Raw genomic sequence first — 18514 nt, 5'->3', positions numbered from 1 at the left:
TTCCCCTTGGTGTGGGAGTGGGCTGTACGGGGGGGACCCATTGTGGTCCATCTGCCTCGGTGGGGTTTAAAACCATGTTTAGGTCTCCTCCCACTATCATCGATGACAGATATCCCGGGTCGACGCCTTCGAGAACTGTTTGTAAGAATTCTGTTTGATTCTCGTTTGGGGCGTATACATTGATCAGAGCAATTGCCGAGCCCGCTAAAGAGCCATATACCACTAGGAATCTACCCTCTGGATCCGCTGTCATTTTGGCATGATTAAATGGGGTGCCTTGTCTGATTAGGATAGCTACACCCCTCTTCTTACTACTGAATGATGCAAAAAAGCATGTTGGGAACATTTTTTTGAATAAATTTGGGGGGTCTTGTAATGTGAAGTGGGTCTCCTGCAAGAATATGATGTCTCCTCCTGATTTTTTCATATCGTGGAGGGCTAGCCTCTGCTTCCTATTGTTTTGTAGTCCTTTGACATTTAGTGAGCGGACCTTTATTGGGGCCGTAGATGTCATTGTGGGTTTCTTGTGGGTTGGGATCTCGGGATCTCGCCGTTCCCACTCGGGGAGATCTTGCTTTTATTTCCTGAGAGTTTGTTGTGATTCTGTCTGCATGTTTTGTGGGGGGAGGGTGCGCCCTGCCTATATGTTCTTTGAGGGCTGCCTGTGGGTTGCCAAGGGGGGAGGGTGGGATGGGAGGGATGGGGGGAGGTAAAGATCTGCTGGGACAGGACCAGCAGATAAAGAGTAGGTAGGATTAGGTCCTTTCTAGGTCCTAATGTGGTGTTGCCAGGTCCTAGAGTGACCGGCATTTGGGCAAACGTGCCCGTCTGGGGTGGGTCCGGTGTCAATGACCGGTGTGCAACCGAGGGGTCCAGACCCTGAGTCGCTAACGTTGTGCGCTGTTTCCCCCTTCTGTTCCTTTGGTCTGGTTCTAGTACGTGTCATGCTATATTTGAATGGAGGGGGGTTGTGGGGATAGATGGGGGGGGTGGGAAGAGAGGGGGAGAGGGGGTGGGGGGGAGGGGGGGGAGAGACAGAGGGAGGGGTGGGGCATCATGGGCTGTGTCCCAAGTTGTGTACTGTTATGCTGTGTGCGTCAGTTGTGTGGTATGGGTCTTTTGTTTGTTTTGCAGGGATGGGGGGGGGGTGTGTAGAGGAGGGGGAGGGGATTCATTATTTCTCCTTATTACAAAATGTTTTTTGCATGCTCGTTTTCTTAGCTTTTCAACTTTGGTTGTTGCGACCTTTAGAGGACATTCTGTGTGAGAATTTCAACATACTACGTACAACATTAGCCCTGGGTGGGTTCCCAGATATCCAAACATGGCTGCTTCTAGGCTTGTCCCCTTAACTCAGCGGCCATAGCCGCATGTGCCGGGGTACCTAGTGTCCCCGGGGGGGGGGGATTGAGGAGGGGGGGCGGGGGAGGGGGACATATATATGGTACGGGTTAACATAAATCACATTAATCAACTCTAAACTTTGTACAGTGTTCGCAGTCTTTATATATGCATGTCTGTGAGTCATTTTTGGCAAATCGACTCTCTGCGCTGCGTCGGCGCCGAGTGACCTGACCCGGGCGGTTGAGTGTTGCCTCCGCGGGCCTTGTTGCTTTGTGGGGACAAATGTACTCACTGTTACCGGCGGCATCTGCTCTCTGCTCGGGGGGGGGAGGTAGGAGAGAGGAGAGCGTGAGGTGGAGATCTGCGCGACGGCCTTACGGGCTCTGCATGTGCCGCTTCTGCCTTGGTGTACCCGTCCTCTCCCCTCCCGGCCCGGGCAGTTTGGGCCCAGGGAGATGACAAAAGAAGGATGTGTCCATCCGCCCAAGCGGGGCTCGGATCCTTCACTCCTCCTCCGTTCCCGGATCCATCCGAGGCCGCGGCTCGTCCCCGCCAGCACCGGTGTCTCCAGTGTCATCGGGCTCCTTTCCTGGGCGGTGGCTGTTGGCGAGGCTAGGTAAGTCGGAGGATGCCTGGAGGCAGTTGTCCCTCTTTCTTTTGTAGCTCGCCCGCTAGTCTGTACTCCGGTGGCTTGTGTTCGGAGTTCCCATTTCTCCTGCTTCGGATTCTGTGTCCGGGGGGCAGGAGTATCCTTTAAGGGGGGCTCTATGGTCATTAGGTTGTTTAATCCAACTGGGTGCGGGGGTAAACTTGGAGGTAACTGTGGTGGCTGACTGCTGTGATTCTTATTTGACCCGCGACTGTTTCTGGCCTGCCAGCCTCTCTGATGTTCTGACCGGGGGGTCCTCTGAGTGCTGCCCCTGGGAGTTGAGAGGGTCTGGGTTCCAGTCAGCAGGAGGGTTCAAATCCAGGGCCTTTGCAAAACGCGGGATATCCTCCGGGTGTCTTATTGTGAGGTATTTGCCATTTCTTTGTACTGAGAGCTTAAATGGGAATCCCCATTTGTACTTGATCTCCTTCTCGCGGAGCAGGGATGTTAATGGTTGCATTTCTTTGCGCCGGAGTACCGTTCGTTTGGACAAATCATTGTATATTTGGAGGTGGACATCGTTAAACTTGATAGTCTCCCGGGCTCGGCAAGCAACCATTATTTGTTCTTTTACAGAATATCTGTGGAGACGGGCTATTACGTCCCTTGACCGGTTAGGGTCTTCAGACCGTGGGCCCAGGGCACGATGAGCTCTGTCCATCTCCATGTCCTTTTGTGTGAGGTCTGTGCACATTGAATTAAAGAAGTCCTGGAGATCTGGCTTGAGTTGACCAGGTAGAACCGCTTCTGGGATACCCCGAATTCTGATATTCTGACGTCTGTCGCGGTTCTCCTGGTCTTCAAGACGGTCTCTCAGGCTGCTTACTTCTGAGCCTAATATAGAGGAAATCAGGGGAGCATCATTACCTATAGGAAAAAATAAATACAACCATAGTGCAAAACGTAATAGCAAATACACTAAAATGGCAGATCTCTCTCAAGAGAAAAAAAGACGCTAGATGGTAACACTGTAACCACAGGCTAACGACAAGGAGCAGGAGGAAAGTGCGTCCAGAACAGAGACACAGAGTCAATAGATAAAATGCCAAACTTTATCCGACAATGATAAAATTGGAGGCTTACGAGATATCAGATGTTTAACAGCATTGGTGTATGGTAAAGTTGTTCGCCGAGTCGCGTTCTCGGAGTCCCCGCACACTGCTGCCGCATCCACCGATCTCCGACCTCCGACCTGCTGGAGCCGATACGTCACATCCGGTTCTTTCAAATCGTATGGAAGACGCCACCGGAGCTTCACAGCAGTCTCTCCCTCTGGATCTAACACTGGGGGGTTACGCTCTATGCATTTCGCCGTGCGTAATGACGGCTTCATCAGGAGTAACTCTAACCCCAAATCGGATACTTTATATACCCTTCTGACTTGAAATGACCTTTCCTCCTATTGGTCAAATTGTCACATCTCTGAATAATTGGGTAATTGGCCACATAAGCTCTCCCACTAATTAAAGAGGTATCACAGCAGTGTTATACATATCATTTAAAATGCAGCCTATATTATCTTTAATACACATAGCTAATAAAAATTACGTAAAACACCATTGTTTAAAAAATGCTTCTCAGTACAACAGAAAATATAAACTATTTGCACCAATTGCACATAAAATTTAAAATACAAATATCATCTTAAATTTTAAATGAAACACAATTCTATCCCCATTTGTTTCCCTAATCATATAGAGGTTGGCGATTGATGCATCTCAAAAACAAGAAAAAAACTGAATTAGTACACAGATTATAACACAACCAATGCATATTATGAGTATTCTTATTTGAGCTGACTTCGTATATCATGAGCATAATTTTTAAACATTACCATGCTCACAAAAAGGCATTTAATTCGAAATCTATGTTCAAACCCAAAGGTACAAGTGATTTTAGTGTAAAGGTCCAGAAACTCTCTCTCTTTCTTAGAGCAACACCCCTGTCCCCACCTCTCCAGTGTGGTAACACTTGTTCCAAAACTGTAAATTTAAGGCCTGATGTATCACCATTGTGCTTTTGTATAAAATGATTTGACAGATGATGTGTGGTAAGCCCTCTCCTTACATTCCCAATATGTTCTAGAATGCGTGTTTTGACTGTTCTTGATGTTTGGCCTACATATTGTAATCCACAGGGACAGTATATGAGGTATACAACATAGTCAGATTTACATGTTAGAAATTGTTTAATATGAAACCGTTGACCCGTAACATTAGATGTAAAACTGTATTTGTCCTCTGCTCTATGTTTACAGGCCCTACACGTGGTACAGCCGAAAAAACCTTGTGTTTTTGTCAACCATCTATTGCTATCACCAGTTATTTTTGGCAAAGCACTAGGGGCCAAATTATCTTTAAGTGCTTTTGCTCGTTTGAAAATCACAGTTGGTTTTTCAGGAACAATTTCCCCAAGTACAGGGTCATTTTTGACAATGTGCCAATGTTTATAGATTATTTTTGATATTTTGTCAGACTGTCTATTATAATTGGTTAGAAAAGAGAATTCAAAATTCTTTTTCAAACCTGTCTTTTTGCTGTTGTATAATAAATCCTTTCTGTCTAAACCCTCTATTTTTGTTATGGCATGTTGGATGGTTCTATCGTCATAGTCTTTCTCTCTGAACCTGTCTTGTAAGAGAGCTGATTGGGTGAGAAATTTTTTTTGCCTCAGAACAATTTCTCTTTACCCATCTTATCTGACCATATGGGACATTCTCTAGCCATTTGGGATGGTGGCAGCTCTTGGTGGATATATAGTTATTTGTGTCTACACTTTTGAAGAAAGTCTTGGTTTTGATTAACCCATCTTCAATATAGATCGTTAGATCTAAAAAATCCACTTTTTCTTGACTATAATTACACGTAAACTCCAAATTTAATAGGTTATCATTTAGATAATGGGTAAACTGTTTTAGTCCTTCCTCATCTCCCTTCCAAATGAATATTATATCATCTATATATCTTCGCCATAGGCACAAATTCACACCCAGCTCTGCAATGGACCAAATATGGTCTTCCTCCCATGCTCCCATAAGGAGGTTTGCATAACTGGGTGCAAATTTTGTGCCCATGGCGGTACCGCACTTTTGCAGATAATAAGTCCCCTCGAACATAAAGTAATTGTGCTCTAAGATGAATTTTATTCCATCAAGTATGAAATTTGCCTGTTCGTTTGACATGTCAGGATCTTGTGATAGTACTCTATCTACTGCTTCATGCCCATCTCTGTGGTTAATACATGTATACAGTGACTTGATGTCACAAGTTACCAAAAAACATCCTTCCTCCCACACCTGATTGTCAAGCACACGTAAGATGTCTGTCGTGTCTTTTAGGTAGGAGGGAAGTTTGGCAACATACTTCTGCAAGTATATATCAATATATGCGGATAGGTGAGACGTTAAAGAGTCTATGCCTGCTATTATAGGCCTCCCCGGAGGGTTAATAGTACTCTTGTACAATTTGGGGAGGTAATAAAATATTGGTTTGATAGGATTAGTTCTATACAGATAATTGTATTCCTCTACATTAATTACCTCCTCCATTTTCCCTTTATCCAAAAGGTTCTTTATCTCTTTTAAAAAATCTGGCGTAGGATCTTTGGTGAGGGGTAAATATGTATTCCTATCTCCCAAAATCCTTTTGGATTCGGCAATATAGTCCGTTCTGTCTAGGATGGCGACTCCACCTCCTTTGTCAGCTTGTTTTATGACTATAGATGTATCTTTTTGTAAATTTTTCAGAGCATCTCTTTCTAACTTGGTCAGATTATTATTAAATCTACCTTCACTTTTCACTAAACTTTCAAAATCTGATTGTATTAGCTGGGAAAATACATCTAAATTGTTACCCTTTACATGTTTTGGATAAAAAGTAGAGGGCATTTTGAGACCAGAATGAATTAATACTGGTGCTACTTGTAAAGGTTCAGATTTGTTAATTACAATAGTTTCTTTCTCTAAATTGTCAGTAGTCCTTAGTTCTACTTCTTTTAATCTAAAGAATCTTTTTAGAGTAAGTTTCCTTAAGAATCTCTGTGCATCTAAAAAAAGGCCAAAATTGCTTGGCCCTACAGTAGGAGCAAATTTAAGGCCTTTTGAGATCAATGATTTTTCTGAATCTGAAAGTACTTTGGAACTGAGGTTAAAAATATTATTTCCTAATTCTTTCTTTTTTTGAAGCATTTCTTTTTCTCTTCCTCTTCCCCTTTTTCTTCGATTCTTATTCTTTTCCTTTCTGATGAGGGGTCCCTCTTCGTCAGAGGAGCATAACGATTCGCTCCCTGAAATGAAGTGGACCCCCCCTCCCCTAAAAAATCCTGATCCTATATGATTAGGGAAACAAATGGGGATAGAATTGTGTTTCATTTAAAATTTAAGATGATATTTGTATTTTAAATTTTATGTGCAATTGGTGCAAATAGTTTATATTTTCTGTTGTACTGAGAAGCATTTTTTAAACAATGGTGTTTTACGTAATTTTTATTAGCTATGTCAGTGTATTAAAGATAATATAGGCTGCATTTTAAATGATATGTATAACACTGCTGTGATACCTCTTTAATTAGTGGGAGAGCTTATGTGGCCAATTACCCAATTATTCAGAGATGTGACAATTTGACCAATAGGAGGAAAGGTCATTTCAAGTCAGAAGGGTATATAAAGTATCCGATTTGGGGTTAGAGTTACTCCTGATGAAGCCGTCATTACGCACGGCGAAATGCATAGAGCGTAACCCCCCAGTGTTAGATCCAGAGGGAGAGACTGCTGTGAAGCTCCGGTGGCGTCTTCCATACGATTTGAAAGAACCGGATGTGACGTATCGGCTCCAGCAGGTCGGAGGTCGGAGATCGGTGGATGCGGCAGCAGTGTGCGGGGACTCCGAGAACGCGACTCGGCGAACAACTTTACCATACACCAATGCTGTTAAACATCTGATATCTCGTAAGCCTCCAATTTTATCATTGTCGGATAAAGTTTGGCATTTTATCTATTGACTCTGTGTCTCTGTTCTGGACGCACTTTCCTCCTGCTCCTTGTCGTTAGCCTGTGGTTACAGTGTTACCATCTAGCGTCTTTTTTTCTCTTGAGAGAGATCTGCCATTTTAGTGTATTTGCTATTACGTTTTGCACTATGGTTGTATTTATTTTTTCCTATAGGTAATGATGCTCCCCTGATTTCCTCTATATTGTGCTTTCTTGTGGACAATTGAAACAGTCCATTCAGGGTTTGAGTTTTTTCCTATAACACTCATTGCACCTTATGTTGTATATTATTATAGTATCACTTTAATCACTGCATGTTTGTTTGTAAGTGTTGAGCGCCATCTAGTGTCTTTTGTGTATAGTACTTCTGTGCCTAGTCAGTATATTTCGTTTGCTGCCTCCTCCTGGGACTGCGTGGTGTCGGCCATCTTGATTTCTAGGGCCGTGGTGCGTTCCGTGAGGCCCGTTATTTCCTGCTTGAGTTCTGTTACCGCGGCCCGCAGGTCAGCCTGTAATGAGGTATGGAGCTTATTTAGCATTGTGGAGATCATCTCCTGCATGAATGCTCTCGTGAGCTCTTCCTCCGGTGGCGGGGGTGTTGCCGTGCTGTTTCGCTCGGTTGCTGCCTGCTTGGTCCCGCGTGCGCTCGTGGGGCCGGCGCCATCTTGGGTTCTTGAAGTGGCCTCTGAGCTCTTCTGTGAGGGGGAGAAGAATTTTGCGACTCCCGGGGTGGTTTGGGTTTTCGGTCTGCCCGCCATTCTTGCTGCCGAAGGTATTAGGGAGGTTTGTAGCAGTAACTGCGAGTTTTTTTAGGGGGGGGAAAGCGCTTATTCAGCAGGTTTTATGTCAGGGTCTGTGGAGCTCCTCTCCTACACGACCGTTCTCATCGGCATCCAGGACACGCCCCCATGGATTCTGTTTAAAGTTAAACTAAAATTAGGCTTTGTTGTGCCTGTCCCTTTAACACAGCAAAACATTCATAATAAGCCAAAGAAAAACCTACTCCGCTTTGGAGGATATCTACACATGTAGTCCAGCCCTCTCTAATTGGGTGGTTAGCTAAGCTAATTACCAGCCCCAAAATATATATACAGATATATCACAGTCCCATAAGAAAGTCTTATCTGTTTCTTGTAGCTGTAGGGGAAAGCCACTCTGCTCTCCTGGGTTCGCACCCTTGTGTGCTATAGCAATATCAGGATCCAGGTTTTAGAAATCTTGTCCCCTTTGTTTTGCTGTCAGCCTGCAGTCTTTTGCAGCTCAAGACATATGTTTGTTCCCCAGGTCAGCCCAGTTGTGGACTAGGGAATCCTTGGTTTGTCCGTCCTGGGTCAGCTCCAATTGTGAGCTCAGGAATCCTCTTCCTGTGTCTCACATGACACTATTTCACGGAGTTCTGATTAGGCAGGTGGATTTGGTTAATTGCTGGTCTGCAATTAACCAGCACACTGCTGGATTAGAGGCAAGTTTCTTAACAAGGATAAGTCCCTGTTACATGGCCGTCTGTATTTTTTCATGTGTTTTAATAAATGCTATTTTTACTATCCCGCTCTCGGAGTCCAGTTCCACTTTCTCTCTAGATCTCTAGGTCTCTATAGATCCATTACAGCAACACAAATGTGACTTTCTGATTAAACTCTGTAATAAGAGAGCTTTGATTTTTATAAATGACGTTTGACAGATGATGTACAAATACCTGTAGGCATCAGATGTAAGAAAAAAATGTATCAATCACTTAAATGTAAGCCGTTAAATGGAAATGTGATTGAAAGTATGCTTTCAAAAATATGAGCGTGAGATCCTTTCTGTGTAGCAGTTATGAATAAGGTATCCTGAAGACAAATTTCTTTCTTAGTATTTCCAATGTTTATTCTTCTGAGGCAAATAGCCTCATTCAGTACAGAATTTGGTTATAGAGCAAAGAATTTAAGAATACTGTACATCATGATGGTTGCAGGGTGATCACAGTTCTAATATGTACACTCTCAGATAAGTTTAAATACTCTTTCTCTGCCTCCTCTGGCCTCGTCCTGCCACCTCCGGCCTCGTCCTGCCTCCTCTGGCCTCGTCCTGCCTCCTGCGGCCTCGTCCTGCCTCCTGTGGCCTCGTCCTGCCTCTTCTGGCCTTGTCCTGCCTCTTCTGGCCTTGTCCTGCCTCCTCTGGCCTCGTCCAGCCTCCTCTGGCCTCGTCCTGCCTCCTCTGGCCTCGTCCTGCCTCCTCCTGCCACCTCCGGCCTCGTCCTGCCTCATCTGGCCTCATCCTGCCTCCACCAGCCTCCTCCTGCATCCTCTAGCCTCCTCCTGCTGTCTCCTCCTGTCTCCTCTGGCCTCTTCCTGCCTCCTCTGGCCTTGTCCTGCCTCCTCTGGCCTCGTCCTGCCACCTCCGGCCTTGTCCTGCCACCTCCGGCCTCGTCCTGCCACCTCCGGCCTCGTCCTGCCACCTCCGGCCTCGTCCTGCCTCCTCCGGCCTCCTCCTGCCTCCTCTAGACTCCTCCTCCTGTCTCCTCTGGCCTCGTCTGGCCTCGTCCGGCCTCCTCTGGCCTCGTCCTGCCTCCTCTGGCTTCGTCCTGCCTCCTCTGGCTTTGTCCTGCCTCCTCTGGCCTTGTCCTGCCAACTCCGGCCTCGTCCTGCCTCCTCTGGCCTCACCCTGCCTCCTCCTGCATCCTCTAGCCTCCTGCTGTCTCCTGCTGTCTCCTCTGGCCTGGTCTGGCCTCCTCCGGCCTCGTCCTGCCTCCTCCGGCCTCGTCCTGCCTCTTCCGGCCTCGTCCTGCCTCTTCCGGCCTCGTCCTGCCTCCTCTGGCCTCGCCCTGCCTCCTCTGGTCTCCTCTGGCCTCGTCCTGCCTCATCCTGCCTATATTGGATCATATCACTAACAGCCAGTAACACACGGATTAGGATATAATTAGCACTATATTGTAACATATCAGTAGCAGCCAGTAACACACGGATTAGGACATTATTATCACTATATTGTAACTGTAGCCGGGATCCCTTTTCCACCATTTGTTGTTGTGGGGTGGGAGATGCTGCACCTAGGGAACGCTCCGATAACGGAGGTTCCGCGTTGACGGAGCCGCCATGTTAGGTTGGCGCCGGCGCAGAACTGGTCTGGCAGGAGGTTGCGCATGCGCAGACTATGTGCCAAAGCCCGCGAAGGAGGAGAGCTCGGATAGGCGGGGAGCTAGGGGACTACGGGTCCCAGCAGCCCCGCGGGGCCCGAGGACCAATCAGGTACGAGGTAGGGAGGAAAAGGAAGTGGTGGGGCGCACGTTGGGTCAGAGCGAGCGATAGGAGGAAGGAGAAGGAGCTCCGGTGTAGGGAGGCAGTCCACCCCCTACCTAGGCCGTATGCCCCTTGCCCAGTTAGGCCCTGAGCCCCAGTAGTGTGAAGCTGAACTAGGGACTGGCCATAGACAGGTTCCGGCTTCCCTTATTGTTAACCGATCGCTACCGGGACAGTTATAAGTCAGCGGGAGGTCTGGGATCAGGCCCCACTACCAAGTTGCTGCGTGTCTGGGTGGGATCGCCCCGGACACCTACCGGTGACGTCACCTATGCCCACGCCGATTCTTTGTGAAGACTGTTGCAGGACCGGGTACTGGAGTGCCCGGAAGATAAACGTCAAGTGCACCAACGGTGCCATCATTCACTCAGGACACAGTGGCTGCGCAGTCACATACATATACATTCACTGTCTCACGTGAGGGTAGGGAACGTATTCCAAGAGGGAACTGGACACGGGGTGGGGTCACCCGGTGAAGGGGATGGGAGAATGAGCGTTCGGAAGGACGCGAGAGTAGTGTCTCCTCTAGGGAGGGACACCTGTTGATGAAGTTTATGGTTGCTGCAAGTAAAGCATATTGATAACGGTATATTGCTGTGTGTGTATTAATGTACATAAGTTCCTGCGAAGACCCACTTCCCCTCGGGCGGAAGCTGTCGCAGGTGGAGGCGCTGCACCAAGTTATAAGTATTAAACGTATCCCAGGCTCTCCGTGGCAGAGGCTTAGGCCCTGTGCGCCTACAGGTTATACAGCATATGGTAGTGGTCTGTGTTCGCTAGGAACCAGGGCTACATAACATATCAGTAACAGCCAGTAACACACAGATTAGGACATTATTAGCACTATATTGTAACATATCAGTAACAGCCAGTAACACACGGATTAGAACATTATTATCACTATATTGTAACATATCGGTAACAGCCAGTAACACAGGGATTAGGACATTATTATCACTATGTTTGCTCTAACAGTTTGAGCTTCATTTCTTATTTTCATGCATAGTCTTGTATGTCTAAGCTCTGAAATCTTTCCTCTGTGGGAGACTGAACACACAATATATCTGTTAAATCAAGAAATAATAACTCTGCTCAGCAGCATTCATGAGGTTATCTGACACGATTTCCAGAGGCAGCAGAGTATCAGTTATTAGCTTTTATAAGACTGTCCACGTAAATATAACACCAGGAAGAGGAGAATGAATTCTGTACGAGTGAGCAGCATGTCGTCTGTGTCTTTTCTATGTCAGTTGTATTTCTCTGACCATGCACATTTTCTGCTTGTAACGCTTGTTGATCTTCTGTTTCCTCCTCAGTTACGGGATCTGGCCATATGGGTTCTTTAAAAAGTATGGGATCCCTGGCCCCCGGCCCCTGCCTTTTATTGGGACCTTTCTTGAAAATAGGAAAGTGAGTATGAGACACCTCCTCGCCCTGCTCACGGGCACATTATCTTCCTGTCACTCTGTGTGTGTGTCCTGAAAATAATTAGCCATGAGGAATAACAATGCCTATTACCAAATAATGAATGATGTGTTTGGGTTATGTATACTGTATTAAGAACTACTGTTAATAGTAATAATGACACCTAAAACAATACAGCTGTAATCTACACTACACAATCAGTTTTTATTATCTAACTGGGGAAATGTCAATATTTGATAATGGTTATGATGTGTATCGTATTACACAATTCTCCTCCTCACTTTTGAGGCTATCTAGGGTGACCAGATGTCCCGGTTTAGCCGGGACAGTCCCGTTATTTTTGTCCCCTGTATTTTTATTATGTATTGGGGAGGGGGGGGTGTATTTTATTATGTATTGGGGAGGGGGTGTATTTTTATTATGTATTGGGGAGGAGGTGTATTTTTATTATGTATTGGGGAGGAGGTGTATTTTTATTATGTATTGGGGAGGGGGTGTATTTTTATTATGTATTGGGGAGGGGTGTGTGTATTTATTATGTATTTGGGAGGGGTGTGTGTTTTTATTATGTATTTGGGAGGAGTGTATTTTATTATGTATTGGGGAGGGGGTGTATTTTTATTATGTATTGGGGAGGGGGGTATATTTTATTATGTATTGGGGATGGGGTGCATTTTTATTATGTATTGGGGAGGGGGTTGTATTTTTATTTTGTATTGGGAGGGGTTGTATTTTTATTATGTATTGGGGAGGGGGGGTGTATTTATTATGTATTGGGGAGGGGTGTATTTTTATTATGTATTGGGGAGGGGGGGTGTGCTTTTATTATGTATTGGGGAGGGGGTTGTATTTTTTATTATGTATTGGTAGGAGAGATGATGAGGAGGGGGAGAGTTGATGAGGGATGATGATGAGGAGAGATGAGAGAGAGAGGATCAGGGAGAGGATGGGGGAGGGAGATCAAAAATTGCAGTCTGTATTAATATTAATGGGGCCCTAAAATTGTTTTGCCCGGGGGCCCGCGCATGTCTACCTGCGCCACTGCTCCTACTGTCTCTGTAAGCTCTTCCTACGCACCACTTAGATTGTAAGCTCTTCGGGATAAGGACTTTTTCCAATTGTTTGTCTGAAGAGCTTATTCCCATTATGTGTTATATTATTATGTCACGTGTGTTACTGCTGTGACGTGCTGTGTGCATGGATGGTGTTATATAAATAGAGATATTTATATATATACCTAACTTCATTTGACCTGTTTCGCAGGGCCTATTTGAATTTGACATGGAATGTTTCAAGAAATATGGAAATCTTTGGGGGTGAGTTCAGGTCTCATTTCCCATCTTCTTGGAAGGGAGAGGGGGGAGGGACCTGGGGGAGAGAGGGGGGATTGGGGGGAGAAGGGGGTAGGGGGCTTGGGTGTGAGAGGGGGGGGGTGAGAAGGGAGAGGGGGTGGCCTGGGGGAGAGAGGGGGGATGGTGGTGGCTGAGGGGCCTCTCTAGTAATTATCTGGTATTCAGAATTAATTTTACTTTTAACTAATAAAGATGTATTTACAGTAATCCCAATACAAGTCAAAGGAATAGTATGAGCTCCTTGTCTACCTGAAATCAGCCGACAGGAATTGTTCCAAACCACAGAGTAATCAAATTAACAGGGAGGAACTTCAGGAGCCAGAGAGAGGAAAAGGGGTAGTGGTCATAATCAGTGGCGTAACTACGCCGTGACGTTGCTGTATCACATGTCGGGCGGTTGCCACAATGACACAGCGTCACCTGATGCCGCAACGTCATGGCGGAGGGCGGCTCTGTTACAGAAACCCCGCTCTCTCCCCGGCAATCCGTTTCATTGCTGTGGGGAAGCACACGGGGTGCCTGTAATCGCTTGGGGGAGGGTCATCAAGAGTCCGGAGGGAGGGTTCTAACTCCCTTCGGGCCCCTCCCTGAGCTGGGGCCCCCGGGACATGTCTAGAGGGAGGAGTGGTGTATATTCTGTGTCTAAATAAGGAGAACTTTGGTTTTCCCCCAGGATTTATGATGGACGGAAGCCGGTACTCGCCATAATGGATCCTGCAATCATTAAAGCTATTCTAGTGAAAGAATGCTTCACCCTCTTCACTAACAGAAGGGTACGTCCCACCCCAGGCTGGATTTCTGTTTTCATTTTTTATTTCAGAATCAAACCGGTTAAAGTCCCAAGGACCTTCCAGCATTACGGCACAGATCCAAAATCTCCGTTACGTGACGTAACGTCATGTTAAGCCTTACCGCAGATCTTCAACGGACAATAATGTAACATGGAGCCATGTTTTCTCACATGACGAGCATTGTGTTCACTATGGAGCCCGTTAGTTATAATGACATGCAAAGGTGGTGGTACCCTAATATTGAGTATCCACTGAAGGCTTTTAAGATTAATGCAAAGACTTAATATTTAAGTCATACCTAAACAGTGTCACTCCCATCCAGACCCTGAAATAGTATACAGTATATGTCAATGAATACTTTAGTCAAATAGACTCTTCTCTCCTTCTTTCTCTCTCACCTGCAGTCTCTTGCTCTCCCTCCTCAATCTCCCCTCTGTCTCCCACTGTGCTTTCTTCCCTCCTCTCTCTCCTCTTTCTCCCTTCTCTTTCTCTCCCCTCTCTCTCTCCTGCTGTCTCCCTCTCTCCCTCACTCTCCTCTTTTTCTCTCCTCTCTCTCCTGCCTCTCTTTCTGTCCCCCCTCTCTCTCCCTCGCCATTCTTTTCTCTCGCCTTCTCTCTTTCTATTAGCTTTGTGTATATGTGTTAACCTCGAAAAATAACGTCACATATATTTCTAATACATGGTAATAGCTCTGGAATGGTCTTAAGTACATAACAAAATATAGTTCACTTCTGAAGTTGCACCAAGACTTCAGAAATGGATTAGAATGCATTACCTTAAAGTGGCATTACGTCTTGACTAGGTGGGAAGAAGTTGGTCCCGGAAGATGACCCGCGTTCATTTCAGCTCTGGGAAACTCCTGCTTTTCGAGATATTTACATCTCAGGGGGCTGCAGGCCAATAGGAAGCTGTGACATCATCCCTAGCAGCTTCCTATTGGCCCACGTGATACAGGACCTTTAAACAGTAGTGAGATCTGCTACATTCTGATGTAAGTATCTCGGGAAGCAGGGGGTCCCGGAGCTGAAATTACAGTGGTTGAGACTTGGGGGAGGAGGGGGGGGGTGGGAGGGGGGGGCGTGCTCACGGGGAAAAGTTTGTGCACCCCTGATGTAGAATAACAAGCGCCAAGTCACCTCTAGAGTACTATTCTCATCCTCATTGTATGAACAAAAAGATATTTGTTTTATTCTGAATTATTTTTTTAAATCGGCCATATAATAAAGCACTAATTACAGCAAGTTTGGAATCATTACTGCAGCGGTGCTCAACTCCAGTCCTCGAGCCTCCTCCCAACCCCCCCAACGGGTCAGGTTTTCAGGATATCCCTGCTTCAGCGCATGTAGCTCCAATCAGTCCCTGCTTCAGCACAGGTGACTCAATCGAAGACTGAGCCTCTGATTGAGCCATCTGTGCTGGAGCTGGGATATCCTGAAAACCTGACCTGTTGGGGGGCTTGAGGACTGGAGTTGAGCACCGCTGCACATTACTGCCCCCTTTCTTCAATGAGGAACCAACCCCGATTAATAGCAGGATGTGTTATATATTCAGAAATAATCATGGTTCGGTTTCAGGGTGTACATGACTGTGGTTTCATGTTAAAGCATAAAAGTGAAGATATTGAAATTATAATTGACACCCCTCCTCTGCGCTCTCAGAGTTTCGGTCTGAACGGGCCCCTGGAATCTGCCCTCTCTATGTCTGAGGACGAGCAGTGGAAGAGAATCCGCACGGTTCTCTCCCCCACCTTCACCAGCGGCAAACTCAAGCAGGTAATAAATATACATACTGTATATACTGAATATCCCATTACAGATATGCAAACACGCGTCTCCTGGACATATCCTAGAGGAGCGAAGGAGTGAGCGAGAGCAAGTGAAAAAGAAATGTTCGGTCTCTGTACAAAGGCCCTAATAACCAACATACTGCTAAGATTGGAAGCCCTCCGGGACAGCAATTCCTTTTGCTATTTGCTATTGTGGATCTGGATTTTTGATGCACTTATTGGCTTTAGTTACCTGTGTTCTAATATCTGTGAAATGCTGTGTTATACAGGGTGTCCACACTAAAAGAGGCACGGATCATCATCAATAAGTGGTGTATTTACATATAGGCAACATTCAGTACAAAAACAATAATTGAATTATAGAATTATAATTTTTATTCATTTTGTATTTGTTTTTTATTTATCAATTTATAACACATGCTGGAAATGTTCTCCATGTACTTCTATACACTTTTAAGCCCTGTTCATCATGCTTTGAACTACTCTCTGAAGTTTAGCAATGGATCTCAAACGCTGTGTTTCCTTTCAGTTTATCCAGCGTGTGTGACTTGTTCTAGTAAACGTAATTTTCAAGTCCCCCCAAAGATAACAATGGCACGAAGAAAGATCTGGTGAACGAGGTGGCCACAGGTTCTTACTGACAGTTCTGCGTTTGCGCTATTGAAAATACCGTTTTGAATGGCGCCGTTCTAACAATTGAATAAACATTGTATAGACAATACGACCAAGTGTGTATCCAAAATACTACCAACGGGGTCTCTTTTAGTGCAAAAGTAGCCTGTAATATAAGAGACTTGTTTTAATGGGTACGATGGGCCGTGCCTCTTCTCTTTTATCAGGTACATCAAAATATACATGTATATACACAACAGGAAGCCAATGTATGATGAAATGTATGAAAATATGAAAACTCTAAAATTAGGGGTGGCCAACTCCAGTCCTCATGGGCCACCAAAAGATCAGGTGTTCAGGATATCCCTGCTTCGGCACAGGTGGCTCAGTCTTCGGATGTACTGAAGCAGAGATATCCTGAATACGTGACCTGTTGGTGGCCCTTGAGGACTAGAGTCTAAATGTTTAACTAACCTGCTTTCAACATCTTGGGTTACGGGCAAAATAGACTCACACCCACAATACTCTGTGGTGTATTCTTTATTTTACTGGTAACAGGAAGCATAGATCCTCTCCCATGCTGTATTTCAGATGTTCCCTTTGATGAAGCACTATGGAGACGTTTTAATGCAGAATGTCACGAAGAAAGTAAATAACAAAGAGACGATTGTTATGAAGGAGTAAGTATAAAGCGAGTAAGAATGATACGGTGAATCTTGCCTTGGGAAGGTCTCACAGCCTATATATATATATATATATATATATATATATATATATATATATATATATATATATATATATATATATATATATATATATATATATATATATATATATATATAAAGTGTTCGACAAACCTATACATTTGCACGCCCCGGGCGAGTGGATTTAACATCGTGGCGAGCTCCTATTGGCCAAAGCAGCACACGTGTGGTACTAGGTGGCGAGTAGATTTTTTTGTTTGGCGAGTAGATTTTTTGGTGATTTGTCGACCACTGTATATATATATATATATATATATATATATATATATATATATATATATATATCCCAATACTGTATTTCCAAACCAAATGCAAAGTTTTACAATCATTTTGGGTGGGATTCGGAGGGGGGGGGATGTGGAACGTATGATGTTCTGAGAGGAAAAGAGAAAGTGAATGTTTTTATAGTGATGCGATATACTGAGAATAAATGGCAAGACGATTTGTTACTGTTGTTGCATTGTTACATAGTTACATAGTAGATGAGTTTACAGTTACATAGTAGATGAGGTTACAGTTACATAGTTATATAGTAGATGAGGTTTAAAAGAGACAGACGCCCATCAAGTTCAACCTAGGCTAACTTTAGATGACAGATACTTTATCCTATATCCGTACTTACAGTATATTGATCCAGAGGAAGGCAAACACAAAAACCACAGTGACACATCATCTAATGATATCTCATAAGGGGAAAACTTCATTCTTTTTTGACTCCAAATATTGGCATTTTGTCTGTTCAGTATCTTCTCAGCTTACAGCATGGACGTTGTCCTAGGTACCTCATTCAGTGTGAATGTCGATTCCATAAACAACCCCAATGATCCCTTCGTCATCAACGGCAGGAAGCTATTTGACTTCAGCATTTTAAGTCCTCTGATTATATTGACGGGTGAGTTTCTGCCACGTCATCATCTGCTTGCCAATGTTTCCACATGTGGATCCTGTCTTTCGATATTCTCGTGTTACTCTGAAGTCATTTTTAACACCGGCTGTTATTTCAGATTCTAAATCACGACGGGTTTGCCGGTGAATATTAAATACTTTCCCTCTTCCTTTCCAGTGCTGTTTCCATGCATCATCCCTGCTTTGGAAAAAATGAATTTTTGTTTCTTCTCTTCGAGTGCTATTCAGTTTTTCACGGACGCCATCAAACGTTTCAGAAACACTCGGCAGAAAGGCATTCAGGTAAGCTGTAGCCGTATGTTCACTACACTCACAAAACAAGTGTTATTGAGCTTTTCATCTGAGATATTAAAGATCCTTTAATTGCAATTATTTGGGGGGGGAAATTCCCTTATCAGAGAGCATTGGATAATGTGTTACTGTGTTACTGGGGGTTTTGTTTGCCTTCCTCTGGATCAAAATACTGTAATACAAATATAGGATAAAGTATCTGTTGTCTAAATTTAGCATAGGTTGAACTTGATGGACGTATGTCTTCTTTCAACCTCATCTATGTAACTATGTAACTATATTTAATTTGGCCAAATATTCAAAGCCACGTAGGACTAGTTAAAACT

At 44.7% G+C, this 18514-nt stretch overlaps 1 protein-coding gene across 5 annotated transcripts in view; it reads left to right on the top strand.

The window, feature by feature from the left end:
• Positions 1 to 18514, top strand: part of LOC142463343 (cytochrome P450 3A24-like) — a 51036-nt gene that overhangs the window by 15263 nt on the left and 17259 nt on the right. For 4 of the 5 annotated variants that reach the window (XM_075565974.1, XM_075565971.1, XM_075565972.1 and 1 more), the window contains exons 2-8: positions 11578 to 11671; positions 12950 to 13002; positions 13712 to 13811; positions 15488 to 15601; positions 16819 to 16907; positions 17735 to 17883; positions 18055 to 18179. In XM_075565974.1, coding sequence (XP_075422089.1) covers positions 12968 to 13002; positions 13712 to 13811; positions 15488 to 15601; positions 16819 to 16907; positions 17735 to 17883; positions 18055 to 18179 — 612 coding nt within the window. In that variant the 5' untranslated portion in view covers positions 11578 to 11671; positions 12950 to 12967. The remainder of the gene's footprint in view (positions 1 to 11577; positions 11672 to 12949; positions 13003 to 13711; positions 13812 to 15487; positions 15602 to 16818; positions 16908 to 17734; positions 17884 to 18054; positions 18180 to 18514) is intronic. The other variant, XM_075565973.1, reaches the window with a different exon arrangement.

This window comes from Ascaphus truei, chromosome 11, assembly GCF_040206685.1.
Source record: "Ascaphus truei isolate aAscTru1 chromosome 11, aAscTru1.hap1, whole genome shotgun sequence".
In the NCBI taxonomy this organism is placed as follows: domain Eukaryota; kingdom Metazoa; phylum Chordata; class Amphibia; order Anura; family Ascaphidae; genus Ascaphus; species Ascaphus truei.
This window is presented reverse-complemented; position numbering and strand designations above follow the sequence as displayed.